Raw genomic sequence first — 22,936 nt, forward strand, 5'->3', positions numbered from 1 at the left:
ATACCATATCAATGTAGCTATAGTTTGCATGTGGTGTAGAAGTGTACTGCATCTTATTGAACTAATATTTTGGTTATCTTCATGATGGTCAAAGTATTAGAAAACATACATAAAACTGACTTCACAATATCATGCGTTTAAAATGTATGTTTTACAAATATAAGGTATGTATGCCATATACCATATTTCAAAATGTAGCTACAATATCTGGCGTGGAAGTGTGCTGCATCATACTGACCAATGTCTGTATTATTTTGGTTATCTTCAAGATGGTAAAAATATTAGAAAACCAACTAAACTGCCTTCACGGTATTATGTATTTAAAATGCATGACTTTACAAAAATAATTTTGTCATATACCATATCAATGTAGCTATAGTTTGCATGTGGTGTAGAAGTGTGCTGCATCCCACTGAGCTAATATTTTTGTTATCTTCATGATGGTCAAAATATTAGAAAACATCAATAAAAATGTCTTCACAATATAATGCGTTTAAGATGTATGTTTTACAAATATAAAGAATGTATGCAATATACCATGTTTCAAAATGTAGCTAGCGTATGTGGCGTGGAAGTGTGCTGCATCATACTGACCAATGTCTGTATTATTTTGGTTATCTTCAAGATGGTAAAAACTTTAGAAAACCAACTAAACTGCCTTCACGATATTATGTATTTAAGATGCATGCCTTTACAAAAATAATTTTGTCATATACCATATCAATGTAGCTATAGTTTGCATGTGGTGTAGAAGTGTGCTGCATCCCACTGAGCTAATATTTTGGTTAACTTCATGATGGTCAAAATATTAGAAAACATCAATAAAAATGTCTTCACAATATCATGCGTTTAGATGTATGTTTTACAAATATAAAGAACGTATGCAATATACCATGTTTCAAAATGTAGCTACAGTATGTGGCGTGGAAGTGTGCTGCATCATACTGAGCATTGTCTGTATTATTTTGGTTATCTTCGTGATGGTTAAAATATTAGAAAACCTACTAAACTGCCTTCACATTGTTATGTATTTAAGATGCATGCCTTTACAAGAATAATTTACGTTTGTCATATAGTATATCAATGTAGCTATAGTTTGCATGTGGTGCAGAAGTGTGCCGCATCTTACTGAACTAATATTTTGGTTATCTTCATGATGGGAAACTTATTAAAAAAACATGCATATATGCAAAATATATGCCTTTAGAATATAACGTACTGTATGTTTGTCATATACCATGTTTTTAGTAATGTAGCAATAACTTGCATGTGGTGTGGAAGTGTACTGCATCCCACTGAGCTAATATTTTGGTTATTTTCATGATGGTCAAAATATTAGAAAACATCCATAAAACTGGCTTCACAATATCATGCATTTAAAATGTATGTTTTATAAATACAAAGAATGTATGCCATATACTATGTTTCAAAATGTAGCTACAGCATGTGGCGTGGAAGTGTGCTGCATCATACTGAGCAATGTCTGTATTATTTTGGTTATCTTCAAGATGGTAAAAATATGAGAAAACCTACTAAACTGCCTTCACATTTAAGATGCATGTCTTTCCAAAAACTGATTTATGTTTGTCATATAGTATATCAATGTAGCTATAGTTTGCATGTGGTGTAGAAGTGTGCTGCATCTTACTGAAATAATGTTTTGGTTATCTTCATAATTGGAAACTTATTAAAAAAAACATGCATGTACCGTATTTTTCGGACTATAAGTCGCAGTTGTTTTCATAGTTTGGCCGGGCTCCAGTGCGACTTATATATGTTTTTTTCCTTTTTTATTATGCATTTTCGGCAGGTGCGACTTATACTCCGGTGCGACTTATACTCCGAAAAATACGGTATACAAAACTTTGCATTTAAAATGTATGCCTTTAAGAATATAACGTACTGTATGTTTGTCATATACCATGTTTTTAGAAATGTAGCAATAACTTGCACGTGGTGTGGAAGTGTACTGCATCCCACTGAGCTAATATTTTGGTTATCTGCATGATGGTCAAAATATTACAAAATATCCATAAAACTGGCTTCACAATATCATGCATTTAAAATGTATGTTTTATAAATATAAAGAATGTATGCCATATACCATGTTTCAAAATGTAGCTACAGCATGTGGCGTGGAAGTGTGCTGCATCATACTTAGCAATGTCTGTATTATTTTGGTTATCTTCAAGATGGTAAAAATATGAGAAAACTTACTAAACTGCCTTCACATTTAAGATGCATGCCTCTACAAAAACTAATTTATGTTTGTCATGTAGTTTATCAATGTATCTATAGTTTGCATGTGGTGTAGAAGTGTGCTGCATCTTACTGAACTAATGTTTTGGTTATCTTCATAATGGGAAACTTATTAAAAAAAACATGCAGGTATACAAAACTTTGCATTTAAAGTGTATGCCTTTAAGAATATAACGTACTGTATGTTTGTCATATACCATGTTTAGAAATGTAGCAATAACTTGCATGTGGTGTGGAAGTGTGCTGCATCATAGTGCATGAGCGGTGTCTCTTAATACTTGGATTACCTCGTCAAAAAGGTCAACATATTATGCAAACATCCACAATAATGACCATATTGTGGGATTAAGCCATTATTTATTTAATGCTGTCACTGTACCTAATTGTGTGGCCTGTGATGACATTCTATTGATCTGAGGCAAACGTGCGGGTGTGTTTGGGTCAAGTGCGTGACCCCCCCTGCCAACCTCCCCCGGCATGTTATATAACACATCCTTCCGACCCGCTCCACCTGTCCTCAGCACCTCGGCGCGAGGAGCAGGGAAAAGTGGTCACGCTAACGTGCTCACCAAAACAATCCGTGTCCACCGCTGATGTCCTATAACAGAACCTCGCCTGTAAGCTTTCTATAATCCACCATTTGTGATTGAATTACCCGCCTTTTCAATTGAATGAAATGTTGTAGCGCCGTGGAGCTTGTTCCGGAATATTACTTTCATGGCTTAAAGGGAAATGAAGGAAAAACAATTGGCCCAATTCTTTCTTTTCTTTGTCAAGCACGTGGACAACAAGCACTGAGCAGTGACAGTTGGATGTTGTTTGTGTTGTGCAGGTTATGACGGAGTGCAGCTGAACATGGAGCTTTTCTGGATTTTGTTGTTTTCTAGCGTCTATCCGCTTGCTCGCTGCCAAGGAGTTTACGGTAAGAAGGACAAATTGTTATTATCATACAGTACATCAGTGCATCAGTTTGTTGTTTACCACTTTAATTAAAAGCTGTAAAGGTGGCTTTTAGGAGATCAGCAGTATTAATACATTTTTAGGGGAAAAAAAGTGGTGACTTTATTAGTTCCGCCCCATACAGTGGAACTAATGCAGAGCAAAACTGCAGCCATCATGGAACCTTTTTAACATAGGGAACTATCATGCAAGTGTAAACATAAGTTAACCGTGGTTCATTTTAAGACATAACTGAAAGGACAGAGTTGGTCTTTTGTGTTGTTGTTCCTGTTTTTAACTCTATTTATGCTTTCGTGCTTTTGCTTTCTCAACTTCCTGTGTGTGACGGAGCTCCCGACTCTTCATTTGTGGTGCTTTAAAGCAGTGGTCCCCAACCACCGGGCCGTGGATCGATTGGTACACAAGAAATAAAAAAAAACAAAATACACTTTTTAAAAATTTTTTTTTTTTAATTAAATCAACATAAAAAACACAAGATACACTTACAATTAGTGCACCAACCCAAAAAACCTCCCTCCCCCATTTACACTCATTCACACTCATTCGCACAAAAGGGTTGTTTCTTTCTGTTATTAATATTTCTGGTTCCTACATTATATATCAATATAGATCAATACAGTCTGCAGGGATAGAGTCCGTAAGCACACATGATTGATTGTATTTTTTTATGAAAAACAAACAAACAAAAAAAATACCATACCCCCCCCCCCCGGTCCGTGGGACAAATTTTCAAGCGTCGACCGGTCCGAAGTTACAAAAAGGTTGGGGACCACTGCTTTAAAGCACATAGGCAGTCAATTAGCTTACATTTGGCACACCATGTTGTATCTCCAGTTGCTGGTCCTTATAACACATTTTTTCCCTCTTTCCTCCGTTTAATACCACTATCTTTCATGCTGAGTTAGACTTTGCTATGCTACTTTTCCCTCTCAATTATTTTCTACTTGGTACACAGCAAATTTTTTGCCACTTGCCAAGATTAAAAAAAAAAAAAATTCCTAGAAGTTTCCACACTTATTCTTCCACTTATTTTTAGTCATTGACTAATCTTGATTTTAGCATGAATTATATTTTTTATATTCTAGTTTTGAAATGTTAAAATTGAGAAAATAACTAATCAAATTTGATATTTGGTTTCCCGCACATAGAAAATCTTGTTTAAAGATTCTGGCTAATTTAAGAAATACAAGTAATGCTTGTTTTCAGACAAAAATACTTATTTCTAGCTTAAAGTCCTACTAATTTTTAGATATACAAATATTAATATAGGATGTCTTGTCAAGTACAATTATTTGTCCATGCTGCTATTAAATTTCACTATGTTTTTCCTATAAAGAATATTTTTCCTGCACATTAACTCAGCCCTAAAAACTACACGTGACAATAACTTTTAAGCGGACTTACGATGAATTTAATCTTTTTGAACGTATAAATGTTGTTACAATGCTGTATTCTCGTGTTAAACAATGCACAAGTGTGAAATCTTGAGGTTCATGCACGCATTTTTGCATATCCTGAATACGGAGTTTTGGACTCCTTTTTTAACAGTGGACCATTTGTGATGTCACAGATTGACGTACTTATATGGGCATCCTGGTACATTCTGTCATCGAGCTTCCTTCTGTTGCCTGCCGTGTTAAGGAGAATATATACTCTTGCCGCCTTGCTCCTACCCCTGCGTACCCTCCCGCATACACCCCCAAAAAACGAAAAAAATAACCTTAGCTTCATATCAGCAGCAACGCGGACCACAGAGCTGTGATTGGTCAGCTTTTGAAGAAGAGTCAGGAGAGTAGACGTACTTGAAATGCACAAATTATTATATGAGATAAAGCGACAGTGATTCAACATTTGCATGCAAACGGATATTATGTACTTATTATGTACTCTAAAAATAATTACTGAATGTGTCGTTTTTTTAGCTTATTGTGTTATTGCGTTCAGAAGAAGTCACACAAACGACACTCTTTTTAACTTTTACTGCTAATCTTGTGCTAACAACAGGTTCAAGTCTGACACATATTCTTTACACACACTTTCTCATTCTCCGTCAATAACCTTTCAGACATGGTATGTTCACGAACAAAGGTATTTTAAACATCAATAACACATGAACACACAAACATTAACACTAGAAGGTTGTTGCAATAGTTAACAGTTTTGTTTATTTTCAAATACATAGTTCTCTCGTGTCCCATGACCTGAACAGCCGAATAGTGTTGCAAATTCGCCCGTCTTCTGCCCCCACTTGTTCTGGGGTCGTACAGTCCATCTTCACGTCTTTTCCTCTGGTTTATGAGTAAAACGTCCATTAAAAGTAAACAATTTTAACTACACAGTAGACACTCTGGGGGCCTTGTACACATGCATGGGGGGTTTGGGGTTCGGCGCACCCCTCATTGCCTCGTCGGCCGGCGGGGACTGCGGTCTGGTGGCCTGCCAGGCTTTTATTCATTTATTATTGTTATATATATATTTTTTATTTTTAATGTATTTATTATTTTTATTTTTATTATTACTCATTTTTATTTTATTTTATTTTTTATTTTATTTTTTTATTTTATTTTATTTCATTTTTTTTAAATCTTATTATTTATTTGTGTGTGGCGTCGCGCGGGTCTCACTTCCTGTTGGATGGGGTCCGTGCCCGTGTGGCCCGACCTTGCGCTGTGGGGTCTCTGTCGGTGACTTGGTGTGGTGGCGGCGCAGCCCCCGTGTCTGGTCTGGATGCTGTGTCCCGGTTGTTTGGGCGGTGGTGTGTTTGTGCGGGTTTGGGTTGGGGTGGGGGGCCTTTTGGTTGGGGGGGTTGTTGGTGTCTCTTGTTTGCGTGTTGGCGTTCGGGCTGACCGGCGGGCTGGCGCCGGCTGGTCTCCGTGGCCCTGGTGGCGTGTGGTTGCTGGTCGCAGTTTTTCTTTGATCGCTTTGATTTGATTGGCTGGTGCTGGCTGTCTGGGGTTATTGCGGCTGCTGTTTCTGCTGCCGTTTGTTTGTGGTGTGGGCGCCCGTGGCTGCTGGGTCTGGTGCAGGGGTGTGGCTGATGTTGTGACTGGTGGCAGCGCGCGCGCGTGATGGCTGTCGGGGCTGACGAACTGTGTATATGTATGTATATGTGTGTGTATGTATGTATGTTTATATATGTGTATGTGTACATATGTGTATGTATATGTATATATGTGTATGTGTGGGTATGTATACGTGTATGTGTGTATGTGTATGTGTATGTGTGTATGTATGTATGTATGTATATTTCTGGGGGTACGCTCTGGGCCTGCCTGTCAGACGGGGGTCGACGCCTCAGGCTACTGCATCCGAACTGCGTGTCTGGAGCTCCTGGGTCCCGCTGTCCATCCCTTCCGGGTGCCCGTCTTGGTTGGGGCCTGTTGGGCCTAGTCCCTGCGTCTATTGTGGTAGCTTGGTGCTGCAAGGTATTCCAAGGTGCTGCGAGTCGGCCAGTTGCTGGGGTAGTGACCTTGTTTGTCAGCATGTCTGTGATCTTCTTTTAATTCTTTTTTTTATTTTAATTAATTAATTAATTAATTTATTTATTTATTTATTTATTTATTTTTTTAAATATATTTTATTAATATTATTTTTTAATTTTTCCCCTCCCTCAGGGGGGGGGCTCGGCGGGGCGGTTGCTGGTTGTTCCATCTCCATCGTTGGGGTCCCTGCGGGTGGGGTGGGTGGTTCCCGTGGCCCTGTGCCTGGGTGGTCCTGCGGCGGCCGGTTTGGGTGGGGTGGCCGGGGGCTGGCCTCGCCGCGCTCTCCGGGGGTGGGGGGTGGGCTCGTGGGGGCCCGGTTGCCGGTGGGGCGGGGGCGGTCTTCCCGTCCGGTTGCGGGGAGTCTCTGGGTCCCTCGGGCGGGGCGTCTCGCCTTTCTGCCCGTGTGGGGTGTGGTCTCTCGCTGGCTTGGGGTCTGGCTGTCCCCTGCTTTTCTCGTGCCCTGTCCTCTGCCGGGTGCGTCTGTCTGCGGCCTGCTGCTGGCCCTTGTGGGCGGTACGGTGGGTCGGGCTCTGGGGTTCCTGTCGCTGGCCGGCTTGGCTGCGTGGGGGCGGTGGTCCCTGGTTCCCTGGGCACCACGCCTCCTGTTTGTGGGTTGGGCTCTCGGGGGTGATGGGGCCGTGCTCTGGCTCCCACGCACTCTGGGAGTCGAATGTATTGTACATGCAAATTCACATATGCTCACATACGTACATAGGTACCTACGCTCCCACATACATACACAAATACAGTACATATTTACCTACCTAATGTTCGTACATCCACACGCACATTCAATATACAAACATACACATACACATACTGTACATATACATTCACTGTACAAACACATATACACATTCTGTACATATACATTCATTGTACAAACACATATACACATTCTGTACATATACAAGTACATATGCATACTTACACTCATGCACATAATCACGTTTCATCAAACATATATTAACGTTGTTGCCCTAGGGTAAACTGGGTGTAACACATGGCACACTGACAAAGCTTAACCTATTGTGACTATAACAATCTACAAGGTTAATGTAGGTTGCTTCTCTTTCTCCCCCTCCATTTTTCTGCATTCTTTCGTATCTCAAGTTATCATTACGTATATGTATTGTTGCATTTAAACAACTGTATTGTTGATAATAAAGGTAAATTATTGGTATTGTTCATTATCAATAGCGCTATTTCTATTGGTATTTGTATTCATCCATTTGTAGTGTAATAATGCTCATTGTCATTTCTGTATTATTTTTTTTTTTTCGCTAACTGCTTATTTGCTATTACTTTTACCATCATATTTGTACATGTCATATTTGCTGATGTTGCTCTATTGTTGTTGTTGTTGTTGTTTGCTGTTGTTGTTTTTGTCTCTCTGTCTAATCCCCCTCTTGTCCCCACAATTTCCCCCTCTGTCTTCTTTTTTTTTTCTCTTTCTATCCCCTCCTGCTCCGGCCCGGCTGCACTAAATGATAATATAAATACATTTAATAAAGTCAAATACAAATAAGGCAAAAAAAAAAAAAAAAAAAAAAAAAAAAAGTAAACAGGACGCAAGCTACGTGATGCAAGAGAATATTTCAGCCGTTTTTCCTTCTCGTTTCTTACCCTCACACCAGCTCTATTTCCTACAAAACATACTTTAGTTTTTATTTGTTCACAACATTTTATCCGAGATTGTTCAGTCAACAAAAATATAATATAATTTTTTTTTTTTAGATCTTACTTTTTCCAGCTGACTGTTTTACATCGCAAGTAAAATGTGATTTTTGGGCCCCAATGTGGCCCCAATGTGGCCTCGACGTCACTTGCATGCACAGTTCAATAAAGTGAAAACAAAAGAAGTTGACCGGAAGGAACTCGCTATTATTACAAAATAAAATAAAAGTTGCAACACCTTAAAAATTAGTGTTTTTTTACGTGAAAGTAAATGAAAGTAATACAATGTATGAATGGATGTATATACTGTAATATATTTGGGTGGGTTGTAATCTTTTATTGTCTGTTAAGTAGAGGAGGCGTGGGTCTATGTGAGCTTTATTTTTCAACTCACATGTAAGCAAATGTGCCGCGCCGTCAATTCCGATCATTCAACAATCGCTATTTCTTCGGAATCAAAATATATATTCATATAATACATATAGCCTAATATTTTTGCGCACTATTGACAAGGCATGCACCATCTTAAATAGACTTTGCTCACCAAAACCGGATGTTGCGATGAAATATCCACTTCCGCTGACGACTGCGTCTTTCCAGCGCACACGAGTGACGTAGCTTGCCCGAAGCTGACGAAAAAGTCACATTCAGGTCGCATTCGGGTCACATTGTGTTTAGACTGAAGTCACATTTGAAAAGATCCAATTTAGACTGGCAAAAAAAATCAGATCTGTGTCACTTGAGGGCAAAAAAATCAGATTGGGTGTGCAGTGTACACATCAGATCACCCGCTAAAATCAGAGGAAAAAGACCATTCTGACATTATTACTTGGTTTGAGGAAAGGATAAATTATAGTATTTTCCGGACTATAAGCTGTTTTTTTTTCCCCAAGCTCTGAACCCTGTGGTTTATACAAAGCTGCAGCTAATCTATAGATATTTCTTTGCTAATAGCTAAATTATCGAATACATTAAGAAAAAAAAATCTAACCGTGTACTAAAATGATCCACTTTAAGAACCGGTTCAAACTCATAGTGTTTACAGAGTACAAGGAAGAAGAATCCTAAAAAACATCTTGAACCTTTAAAAAAGATACAAACTTTGTTCATCTCATAAAGGATGAATAAAGACATCAATGACTTTTCTGTTTTGTTTGATCAGCCATTTTACTGCCGTGTGACAGGCGCCGTTTGGAAACAATTAAGATATGTAAATAAACATTTACAAAATCTTTCCATGTAAATATCTCATTTCACAACATACCGGTATGTATCCAGGCTTATAGTCCGGTGTGGCTAATATATGAAAAAAAAAAGTATTTCTTGGAAATTTAGTGGGTGCGGCTTATATTCTGGAAAATACAGTATTATTTTCATACAATCATGGGATAGGCACAATAACACGGACGTGCGACATGCAGTGACATACTGTAAAGGCTGCTAAATGCCGCTTTGTGCGCCACACAAGGTGTAATTAATGCTGTGACCGGTGAATCTATATACAGTGGAACCTCAATTTACAAACTTTATTGGTTGTTGAGCAATGTTGGTCGGCAGAAAAGTTTGTATATTGAAGCAAATGATTCCGTAAGAAACTATGTAAACATGAATAATGGCTTCCAGCCTCGACAAAAGTCCATATTTTACTAACAGTTTACTAAACAAGTTCACTGTTATACTGTACTGTGTATCAAACACACATAACAAGGGAGTGATGGATCAACTTTCTATTTACCAACAGTGCCAAAACAACTGTCCTCCTCGTACACACACACACACACACACACACACACACACACACACACACACACACACACACACACACACACACACACACACACACACACACACTGTCATTAGTCCTGTGGTGCACTCACAGTTTGAAATCAAAACACTTTTTAACTTTAAAAGCGAGATCGCTACAATGATTAGGAATACAAATAAATAAATTCACTTTACTTTGTCTGTTAATTTTTTTTGCGTGAAGTGGAAGAGAGCAGGAGGGGGCCCGAGGCATTGTCGACAACGCTGTGGATACTTCCCGGATGTTTTAAACCCAACATTGCCTGATCATTAAGTTTAAAATTAAGTTAATTCGGGTAAAACCAATTAAACTGTCTTTGAAAAACTTAATCTTTGTCATATTTTGAAATTGTTAACAGTTGTGCATTGTGGCCCATTTTGAAAACAGATCATACTGGTGATAGGTGTGTGGAGTTTTATTTTGAAGACACCTGTGTGGTTCTTTACTGCTTTATGTTGACTTTTAAAACACTTATAGGTCCTGATCTATGGGCCTGCTTAAACTGCACACCAAATCGGATTTTATGCCCTCAAGTGACGCAGATCTACATTTTTTTGCCAGTCTAAACACTCCAAAGTGCTTCAAATCTGATCTTTTGGCATCAGATTCAGGCCATATCAGAAAGTAGTCCTAAATCTAATTGGATTCTGATCTTTTCAAATGTGACTTCAGTCTAAATGCAATGCGACCCGAATGCGACCTGTATGTGACTTTTCCGTCAACTTTGGGCGAGCTACGTCACTCGTGTGCGCCGGGAAAGACGCAGGCACCAGAGGAAGTGGATATTTCATCACAATATCCAGTTTCGGCGAGCAAAGTCTATTTAAGACGACCAAATTTTCGATGCATGCCATGTCAATAGTGCGCAAATAATAGGCTATATGTAATATATGAATATGTATTTTGATTCCAAAGAAATAGCGATTGTTGACGCTGTGGTGCATTTGCTTATATAAACTTAGACTTAGACTTAGACAAACTTTATTGATCCACAAGGGAAGTTGTTCCACATAGCTCAGTTACAAAGGATGGAATGGGTTAGGATGGAAAGGATAATGCAGGTATAAAGTAGACAAAAAATTTACCATAACAGCAATATAAAATATAACATATATGTAATATTTACATATTACATATACAGTATATAATATATACTGATATAATATATTATTACATTATATTATATTTTATAATATATACAATATATAACAAATCTCAATTACCATGTACAAAAATATGTGAGTTGAAAAATAAAGCTCACGTAGATCCACGCTGATGTCCGTGTCTCCTCTACTTAACAGATTTGGGATCTGCAAAACATATGAATTGATTTACGTGGACTCCGACTTAAACAAATTGAAAAACTTATTCGGGTGTTACCATTTAGTGGTCAATTGTACGGAATATGTACTGTACAATCTACTAATAAAAGTTTCAATCAATCAACAGCCATTAAAAGATTAGAACCCTCCCACATATACTACATTATATTATTACTTGAATTTATTTTCACATAAAAAATCACTAATTTTTAAGGTGTGGTAACTTATATTTTATTTTGTAGTAGTAGCGACTTCCTCCCGGTCAACTTCCTTTGTTTTCACTTTATCAAACTCTGCATGCAAGTGACGTCGAGGCCACATTGGGGCCACTTTGGGGCTACATTGGGGCCTCTGCGCGTTTACACTGGAGTCTGATATAAATCACATTTTACTTTCAGTGTAAACAGTCAGCTGGAAAAAAAAAAATCATTTGGCCAGCAGTGTAACGGAAGTCTAAAAGTTAGTATGTTATAAATACTTTTTGCAATCCAAGTTTTCAATTTGAACTTGGATTGAAATAACTGATGACCGGCGGGCGCCCTGTAGAAGTGTACAACTTCCTGCTGCGGCTCGACCACGTGTTGATGCAAGCACACACAAGCGGCTCCGTCACCTTCGGTCCTTCCGATGCAGATGTTTGAAGCGATGTGGCAGCCGTGGAAAACAAGGTCTGTTTAGTCACGGCCTTGTCATGAGGCATGGCGGAGAAGCGCTGACAATCTGTTGTTGACTAAGCGGCGAAGATGAACAAGCAAGATTGATGGATCCATTGACTTTTGACCCTCAGCTGTCTCCGGCACCTTCAGTATGTTTGAGGTTAGGTACGATATTTGATGAACCTTTAAACATTAATTGATGTGTTGTACTGCTGTGACCTTTGACCTTTTGTCTTAGTCATAATAAATAAGAATCTGTTGACGTCAGCTTTAGTTTGTTGGATAACATTGTTGCTATTAGAGGTGTTAAAATATATGACTTCACATCCAAATTGTGATTCATAATTTTTAAGATTTTTTCTGTATTTTAAATACAGGTATTTATCTATTATACATTTTTTTCATGTATTTATTTTTAAGAATCCATCCATCCATTTTCTTCCGCTTATCCGGGGTCGGGTCGCGGGGGGCAGCAGCCTAAGCAGGGAAGAATCCATTTTTGAAAATATGTTTTTTAGGCCATTTGCACATCAGCACCAAAGAGAAACTTTTGCACTACGTAACATGTTTCGAAAAGGTTTCATTATACATTTTCATATCAAATAGAATATTGCGAGAATCGGTTTGATAAACACACTTACTGTAAATGAACGGAAACATAATGCTAGAATGTTCTAATCCTATTTATTACTACACACGTGTTTTTAAGTGAAAAGAATTGTGCAGGAACTGTGCAACGTGGTATATGTAAGTAATATGCAACTATAATTATTTTATACTTCTTTATACTGACAAATGTGGTATTTAAGTATTTTAGATTTTTTTGCACTTTTTTGGGAATTTTGCCTATCATTCACAATGATTATGAAAGACATGACGATGGATGTTTTTTTTTGCATTCTAAATATTAGATAAATGCGATCAAAAGTCCACTTACAATGGAGCCTATGGGAGCCGCACAATTCCACCTATAAAGGCCCTTAAAAAAGACTGTCAAAGTGTATCAACTTGTCAGAATACCTACTCAGACGTCTTCTGTCCAGGTGATAGGCATGATTTATGATCTACAATTGGCTCCGCTGTAAGCAGACTTTTATTTATGTTAATTTATAATATAGAATGCATAAAAAAAATAAAAAATCTATCAGTCGTCATGTCTTTCATTATGATCGTGAACGATAGGCAAAAAAAAAAAAAAAGTGCAGTTCCCATTTAAGGACACTTATTACGTATGTCTCGCTTGTGTGCTACTGTATGCTTTGCTGTTGTGTAGCTGCTAGCTTCTAGTAACCTATAGCCTGCCATGTTTACCTTTTGGAAATGACTAAATCCCTAAAATACATGACAAGACCAACCTTGTGTGCTTTCTTTCTTTTTTTTAGTTATTTCGAACATGAACACACTTACAGCCTATTACATCACACACTTTCAAATCATTTCTCTTTACATCATGTCCGAAAAGCAGTAGGAAGAAGCAAAGCTCATTTAATCCTACCCTTTTCCCACTTTAGAACGTATACAAATACATACGTTCATTTACTGACTTCTTTTTGTAGCACAATTACATCAGTGAATGATTAATACAGCAGTTCTTGTAATAGATCATTAAGTCAGTCATGATAAACATACTGAGATGAAGAATATCCCATTTTCAATAAAGGTGAAGGATTTCTCATAATTCTTCTTATTTGTACTTTGTAAGTACTATTCATTTGAACAACCTCTTAAACTGGATCATATCAGTACATTGTTTAACTTATTTGCTTAATCCATTCCATAATGGAATTCCACATACAGATATGCTAAAGGTTTTTAGTGTTGTATGAGCATACACATGTTTTAACTTAGTTTTTCCTTTAAGGTTATATTTCTCCTCTTTTGTTGAGAAGAATTGTTGTGCATTCTTCGGTAGCAGGCTATAGTTTGCTTTGAACATAATTTTAGCTGTTTGCAATTTTTGGAGGATATTTGAATGTTAACTGGCTGTCCAGCTTTGCACATTTAACTCGCTGCAGGACTGCTTTTATCGGAGTTCATAGTGGAGATTTTAGATGCAAGCCGACATCATCCGATACGTTTTTTTTCCCGCGGATATTGGACCGATATCCAATATCAAAATCGGATCGGGACACCCCTAGTTCTTGCTGTGATAAAGTGCAACTTTGGTCACTTGCAGTACGTACTACTTCATTGTGCCATATCATTTTTTTAATTTTAATTTTAATTTTAATTTTAATTTTAATTTTAATTTTAATTTTAATTTTAATTTTAATTTTTTTGTCCTGTCCAGCTACTCAGGCAAATCATATTGTTGATGTAGATGCCCATATCGTCTGTAAACATTTACTTACAAATGAGAAGTGTGGGATTACTTCTCTTGTTGCTTTATTTGTATTTGACTTTTTAAAATGGATTTATATTATTATTTGGTGCAGCCAGGCCGTAGCAGGAGGGGATAAAAGAGAAAAAAAGGAAGACAGAGGGGGAATTTGTGGGGACAAGAGGGGGATAAGACAGAGAGACAACAACAACAGCAAACACAACAATAACAACAACAATAGAACAACATCAGCAAATAGGATATGTACAAATATGATGGTAAAAGTGATAGCATAGAAGCAGTTAGTGAAGTAAATATTAATAATACAGAAATGACAATGAACATTATTGCACTACAAATGGAGCAATACAAATACCAATTGAAATAGCACTATTGATAATGAATAATAACAATACTTACCTCTATTATCAACAATACAATTGTTTCAAATGCAACAATACATATATGTAATGATAACGGAAATACAAAAGAAAGCAGATAAATGGAGCGGAAGAAAGAGAAGCCAACTATATTAACCTTGTAGATTGTTATAGTAACAATACGTTATCGTAACAATATGGCACAACATTGTGCCACATTATAAGACTCTTTCTGTGACAGTAGCAAAGTACCACACAGCCACATTTCCCAGTATGAACTGTAAGCGAAGGTACTTAAGCTATTTTTAAGGTAGAATGTCTAAGAAGCATTGTTGGTCTTTTGTATATCGTTTCTTTCCACGTTGACGATTTTTGTCCCGCTTGGCTAAAATTGCAGTTTCTTAGAAGCATGACAATGTGTCATTTAGTGTTGGCGGCAAAGAGCGTGTGAGTGTATTGTGGCCTCATGAGTTGTGTGACACACACACACAGCGGGTCTAATCCTGCCTTGATGGTGTTTCCGTGGGCCTTTTCAGTGTCTGAGTGCAGGGTGACTCACGACCATTGTGGGAACAACAGCGGGTCGTGTTCTCAGGCCTCCTTGAGCGATGGCGGCGCCCCGACTGCGTGAACCTGCGACACGCCTGGTGTGGCAAAGGCATTAAGCGTGTGAGGAGGAAGATGTCTTCTCACCAGTCACCCAGAGACACGGCAAACAATTTGGCACGGGACTGTTTTTTTTTCTCTCTACACGTTGTAATTGTTTCACACTCGCTGCGGCCGACAGATGCGACCGCGCGTCCGTCGGGAGGAGAAGTGCGTAAGCGTGCCTGATTGATGTCAGCGTGTTCGATGGCTGTGAGCTTCATTTACTGTCGTCTTCTCTGGGGCAAAAAGTGGGGGCTTTGTCAGCGTCTATGTTTGTGTGCAGATGTTGAACACTGCTGTTTGTGCAACAGTTTGCTGGCTCAGCAGGGATTGTAGGATCGCCGCTTTCTGTCTTGCAATAAAGTCTGACACATAACATCAGTCAGTCCCATGGAAACTGACGTGCAACACATATGCCGTACATACAGTCGCGATCAAAAGTTTACATTCACTTGTAAATAACATAATGTCATAGCTGTCTTGGGTTTCCAATAATTTCTACAACTCCTATTTTTTTGTGATAGAGTGATTGGAGTACATACTTGTTGGTCATCACATCACATGGACAACGATAAGGCCTTTTGGAGGAAAGTTCTGTGGTCAGATGAAACAGAAATTGAGCTGATTGGCCACAATAACCAGCAATATGTTTGGAGAAGAAAAGATGACGCCTTTAATCCCAGGAACACCTCGTCTACCGTCAAGCATGGTGGTGGTAGTATTATGCTCTGGGCCTGTTTTGCTGTCAATGGAACTGGTGCTTTACAGAGAGTAAATGGGACAATGAAAAAGGAGGATTACCCCCAAATTCTTCAGGACAACCTAAAATCATCAGCCCGGAGGTTTGGTCTTGGGCGCAGTTGGGTGTTCCAACAGGACAATGACCCCAAACACACGTCAAAAGTGGTAAAGGAATGGCTAAATCAGACTAGAATGAAGGTTTTAGAATGGCCTTCCCAATGGACAATGCTGAAGAAACAAGTCCATGTCAGAAAACTAACACATTTAGCTAAACTGCACCAATTTTGTCAAGAGGAGTGGTGAAAAATTCAACCAGAAGCTTGTGGATGGCTACCAAAAGCGCCTTATTGCAGTGAAACTTGCCAAGGGACATGTAACCAAATATTAACATTGCTGTATGTATACTTTTGACCCAGCAGATTTGCTCACATTTTCAGTAGACCCATAATAAATTCATAAAAGAACCAAACTTCATGAATGTTTTTGTGACCAACAAGTATGTGCTCCTATCACACAAAAATAAGAGTTGTAGAAATGACTGGAAACTCAAGACAGCCATGACATTATGTCCTTCACAAGTGTATGTAAACTTTTGACCACGACAGTACATGCGACGCTCCCGTTCTCAGGTCACATTTATCCCACCAGAACGCCATCAGAAAGCGATAATCGTCATAATTATTCGCCACATACATATACACATACTGTACATATACATTCACTGTACAGACATACATATACACATACTGTACATATACATTCACTGTACAAACATACATATAAACATACTGTACATATACAAGCACATATGCATACATACACGCATGCATATAATCACGTTTCATCAAACATACAGGTATATTACCGTTGTTGCCCTAGGGGAAACTGGGTAACACATGGTACACTGACGAACCTTATTTATTGTTGTGTTTGTTGTTGTTGTTGTCGCTCTGTCTTATCCCTGTTTTGTCCCCACCATTTCCCCCTCTGTCTTCCTTTTTTTCTCTTCCCATCCCCTCCTGTAAAGTACACACTTTGTAAATCTGTATAGCCGATATGGGCATCTACATCAACAATATGATTTGCCTGAGTAGCTGGAGTGGACAAAAAAATAAAATAAATAAATATTCGCCAAAATAGACAGTTATAAAATAAATAGTCGACAACGGAGCAAAAAAAAAAGAAGGTGAAAATAAAATGTTTTAGATACTCACGTGAAAGTTTTACCACTTCTGTCGACTGCTCGCCCACAGACACGCTCTTCAAGAAGACATCGAAGCAAAATATCCTGTAAAACTGCCAGAGCCGAAATACTTCGGTTCATATAATGTTGACTTTGATTGCAGAAGATCCTTGAAATTGCCACAAATGCGCCAGTACTGAGACCGACTAGAGATGAAGCCATGTTTACATCCGTAAACACTGCAGTGTGTGCGACGTCATGACATTATGTCCGCACTTCGGTCAGATTGCATTCACATTAGAAATCAATTTTTTTTGGTAATGTGAACAGCCACTAAAAAGATCGCAGTTGAAAAAAAACATCTGACATTTGACCCTGCAGTAAGAATGTAGCTTAATGTGACTTATTTATTATTTGTAGGGATGTCCGATAATGGCTTTTTGCCGATATCCGATATTCCAATATTGTCCAACTCTTTAATTACCGATACCGATATCAACCGATACCGATATCAACCGATATATACAGTCGTGGAATTAACACATTATTATGCCTAATTTGGACAACCAGGTATGGTGACGATAAGGTACTTTTTAGAAATAATAATAAAATAAGATAAATAAATTAAAAACATTTTGTTGAATAAAAAAGAAAGTAAAACAATATAAAAACAGTCACATAGAAACTAGCAATTTAATGAAAATTAGTCAAATTAACTGTTAAAGGTTAGTACTATTAATGGACTAGCAGCACGCACAATCCTGTGTGTTTATGGACTGTATCCCTTGCAGACTGTATTGATATATATTGATATATAATGTAGGAACCAGAATATTAATAACAGAAAGAAACAACCCTTTTGTGTGAATGAGTGTGAATGAGTGTAAATGGGGGAGGGAGTTTTTTTGGGTTGGTGCACTAATTGTAAGTGTATCTTGTGTTTTTTATGTTGATTTTATAAAAACAAAACAAAACCTGATACCGATAATAAAAAAAATGATACCGATAATTTCCGATATTACATTTTAACGCATTTATCGGCCGATAATATCGGCAGGCCGATATTATCGGACATCCCTAATTATTTGTATTAATAAACTCCTGAAGGGAGCCACCACTTTAAACCTTACTACACCACTCCAAATATACACATTAAAAACAAATTATTGACTTACAATAATGTGGTTAAACATAGCTTTTTGAAACACATTGAGATTGTGACTAATCCAAGATTTTGTAAGAAAAAAAAACTTTTTATAAGGTTTTATTACTTTTTTACGATGGGATTAATATAATTAGATTGAGTTCCATCTTGCATGTCCACCATCCATCGATCGCTATTTGTATCCGGCTTGCTATTCACATGCCAGTCTTCCCTACGTGCACTCTATGATCAGAAAGTCCTCAATATTTACATGTATATGTTTTATTTGATCAATATTGAATTTCAGCAAGGGTTTGAACCAGTGGTGTCTCCCTAAAATGTTCTTAATCCTTATTTGGTGTTGCTTTAATTTTAAAAAGTTCATTTTTGTGTGTGTGTTTTTTTTTTGCAAAATAGCGCCGACAAACTCAATACAAAGTAGCCAGAATGTAAGTTTTAATAATCATACAACTATCAATTCACTTCAATATGATTATAAAGGTTTCCCTTTACTTCATAGTGAACAATAGTAATTACATTATTCAAGAATAATCATTACCCCTGGATAATAGTAATTATAATAAATCATCATTTTTGCAATTGTTATGAATATTTTTAATGCATCTAGTGCAGGGGTCTCCAACTCAATTTACCTGGGGACCGCCACAGGCAGAGTCTGGGTGGGCCTGGACCGCATCAAGTATTCCACAAGAAAAGCTTTGTTGAAAAAAAATTCCAATGTTCTCAAATGTTTTTATGTTTATTTTTTAACACAAAATAAGATGAAAAATAAATAAACACATTAAGAATTAATAAGAAAATAAATAAATAAATGTTTGGGGATGTGGAATATATGTTTATTCCACTTGGTGCCATGCACTGTCGTGTTTAGCCAACGCATGGAAAAGGTCTTGATACAAAGAGACGTCATTTCCGCCTTTTCCTGTTCAGCTGCACGGCGGTGGATAATAAAACAGTCTCCTTTGTTTTTGCGCTGGATGTTGATGTCTTTCGTGATGACAAGAACACCATGACATTTGTAGATGATACAAAGTGCCGGGATAGCGAGTGCACAAAGGCGACTGCTTCAGGTGTATTCTACACTGTGCTGTTACACGAAAAAGAAGCGGGAATGACACCGTGCTAATGTTGTTGTAAACGTAGTAATACAAGACGGATGAAAACAAATAGAAATGTATGTAGTGTTCATCGTGTGAGGCAACGCAAATACAATGCAAAGAGTGCAATACAAATCTACAAAATAACGGTGTGGCCCTATAATTCAGAGGTGTCAAATGTAGGACCCACGGGCTGTATCAGGCCCGCGAACAGATTTAATCTGGCCCGCAAGATGAGTTTGCTGAATATAAAAATGAGATGCATTTTTTTAATGAAATAAACTGCTGTTCTAAATGTGTCCACTGGATGTCGCAATAGCAATTTAGGGGTAACCCACGTCACACATGACAGTGTTTAAAAATGACGTGTCAGCTGACTTTAAGCGCCCTCTGGATTGGCTGCCGCCAAAGAATGCCCATTTTGTTGGTTGTTTTGACCAGCACAAGTCACTACATCAACTTTCAGCCTCATCTGAAGTAAGAAAGTGCCTTAATTTTAACTTCTAGGATTCTTGGCAATGCACCTTCCTTCGTGTGTGCAAAGCACTTCGAAGAGTCCTGCTTTAGAAACCAGTATAAAGATGGATTTTCCAATAAACTACTTTTACTGGCAGGCTTGGGGACTACTTTTTATGGCAATGGACGAGACATGAAATGGTAAGTAACAACAAGTAGGTTAGGAATGTGTTAAAGATACTTAAGCAATGTTAGCTCGATTTGTTGTGTAGCTAGCTTAGCCTTCTAATGTAAGACAACTGCATCACTGTCCTCTGGCAAAATAAATAATGATATTCCTAAAAACTACTTCTAATTGGATTGGTGCCTCTTGTGTTTGCTATTGGATGAGTAATTTTTTAAATCCGTCATTAAGTTTGCGGTGTTGCACGTAGCGCAGTTGATAGACTTTAACCTCTGTTGTTTACAACTCAAAGCAGCCGAGCAGCCGAGTTATTTACATTATATAAAATAGAAAAGCACGTGATTGGACGGCGTGGCGAAGTTGGTAGAGTGGCCGTGCCAGCAATCGGAGGGTTGCTGGTTACTGGGGTTCAATCCCCACCTTCTACCATCCTAGTCACGTCCGTTGTGTCCTTGGGCAAGACACTTCACCCCTTGCTCCTGATGGCTGCTGGTTAGCGCCTTGCATGGCAGCTCCCGCCATCAGTGTGTGAATGTGTGTGTGAATGGGTAAATGTCAAAGCCTTGAAGGTAGAAAAGTGCTATACAAGTATAACCCATTTATCATTTATTTATTGTCAATACACGCATGTATACATCTAGGATCTCGCACACTCGGTAGAAGTTTAACCTTAGTCAACGTATAGTTCCAGACCTGTACGTCAGCGTGGCTTTTTTCCTCGATTTCTAACACACGCATCGCCTCCTTCCTTGTTGGCGACAATAAAACATGCGGAGCCGCTGATATTGCTATATCATCTGGGATGTTGTGTTGTGGCGAAATTCACTCAAAACAGATGGCTTGTGACAGTCACTGACGTCCAAAGTGCACAACAAAAGCAAAAAAGCTAAAAAAAACTACAAAACATTTCTGCCGGGCGGGGGCGAACACTTACTGAACGCTTTTAAACGGAGAAAAAGAACGGCTTGAAAATAGGTCCGTATAACAAAATGTATGTGACGATCGGTCACTTCATTTCTGTTTGTTTCCTTGTTTTTGAATGGACTTCCTATCAGTGCTCTTATTTTGGTTTCCACTTCCTGTTTGTTCCGCTGAGCACTGTTCGTTCACTGACCTGCCGTTGATTGGCAGCCGGTCCACACCTGCTGCCAATCAGCATATGTCTATTTATGTTTTCACTCGAGCACTACTCAGTGCTCGAAGATCACACTCTATGTTTGGAACGTTTGTATGCAAGACTGCTTCATATCCTGTTATATGAGATTAAAACACATTTTACCTCCTCTTCGCTCTCCTGGTTCCTGCATCTTGGGGTCACCAAAACGGCAGCCATGCGAGTTCCTAACAATCTATGCCCATCTTTCACCAAAGAACCACCATTACATGTTATGTAGACCAGTGGTTCCCAACCACCGGGCCGTGGCCCGGTACCAGTCCGTGGATCGATTGGTACCGGGCTGCACAAGAAATAAAAATAAAATAAAATAAAAAAATAAAAAAATAAATGTTTTCTTTTTCTTTTTATTAAATCAACATAAAAAACACAAGATACACTTACAATTAGTGCACCAACCCAAAGAACCTCCCTCCCCCATTAACGACATATGTAAAAATAAAAAAACCCATATGATTTTAGTGCACCAGTCGAGGAAAATGAGCAGACCAAATAAATAACGTCCTTTAATTTGATTTAATTTGATTCACTCATTCGCACAAAAGAGTTGTTTCTTTCTGTTATTAATATTTCTGGTTCCTACAATATATATCAATGTAGATCAATACAGTCTGCAGGGATACAGTCCGTAAGCACACATGATTGTATTTTTTTAAGACAAAAAAACAAAAACAAAAAAATACCCCCCCTCTCGCCGTTCAAGCGTTGACCGGTCCGCAGTTACAAAAAGGTTGGGGACCACTGATGTAGACCACAAGGAAGTGTTTTAAATGTCGGGAAAAAAAATCATGATATTACCCCCTTGTGGTTAGAGTGTCCGGTAGGTTGTGAGTTCAAACCCCGGTCGAGTCATACCCAAGACTATACAAATGGGACCCATTACCTCCCTGCTTGGCACTCCGCATCAAGGGTTGGAATTGAGGGTTAATTCACCAAAATGATTCCCGGGCGCGGCCACCGCTGCTGCTCACTGCTCCCCTCACCTCCCAGTGGGTGATCAAGGGTGATGGGTCAAATGCGAAGGATAATTTCACCGCACCTGGTGTGTGTGTGACAATCATGGGTACTTTAACTTGAACTTTAACTTTAAAGTTGCACAAAGGCTAAAGAGGAATAATTTGACTTAGACTTAGACTTAGACTTCAAATACAAATTTGAACTTTACAGCACAGATAAGAACGGAATTTCGTTACATAAGCTCATGGTAGTGCAGGATAAAAAAAGCAATAAGGTGCATATATAAATAAATAAATACATATAAATAATATATAAATATATATATATAAAATAAATAAATAAATATAAATATATATAAATAAATAAATAGATTACTGTACGGATAAATATATTGCACTTTTTCACATGCGTCCATGTTATATTGTCTTTTTTATTCCAGCGAGTTAATCCATTTTGGGGGGAGTTGAGGGG

General features: G+C 38.2%; 1 protein-coding gene across 3 annotated transcripts in view; it reads left to right on the plus strand.

Annotated features, from left to right (window-relative positions):
• Window positions 1–22,936, plus strand: part of mdga1 (MAM domain containing glycosylphosphatidylinositol anchor 1) — a 535,716-nt gene that overhangs the window by 3,646 nt on the left and 509,134 nt on the right. For all 3 annotated transcript variants that reach the window (XM_061964377.2, XM_061964378.2, XM_061964380.2), the window contains exon 2: window positions 3,092–3,181. In XM_061964377.2, the coding sequence (XP_061820361.2) occupies window positions 3,115–3,181 (67 nt within the window). In that variant the 5' untranslated portion in view covers window positions 3,092–3,114. The remainder of the gene's footprint in view (window positions 1–3,091; window positions 3,182–22,936) is intronic.

The sequence above is a fragment of the Nerophis lumbriciformis genome, linkage group LG06 (assembly GCF_033978685.3).
Source record: "Nerophis lumbriciformis linkage group LG06, RoL_Nlum_v2.1, whole genome shotgun sequence".
Lineage (NCBI taxonomy): Eukaryota > Metazoa > Chordata > Actinopteri > Syngnathiformes > Syngnathidae > Nerophis > Nerophis lumbriciformis.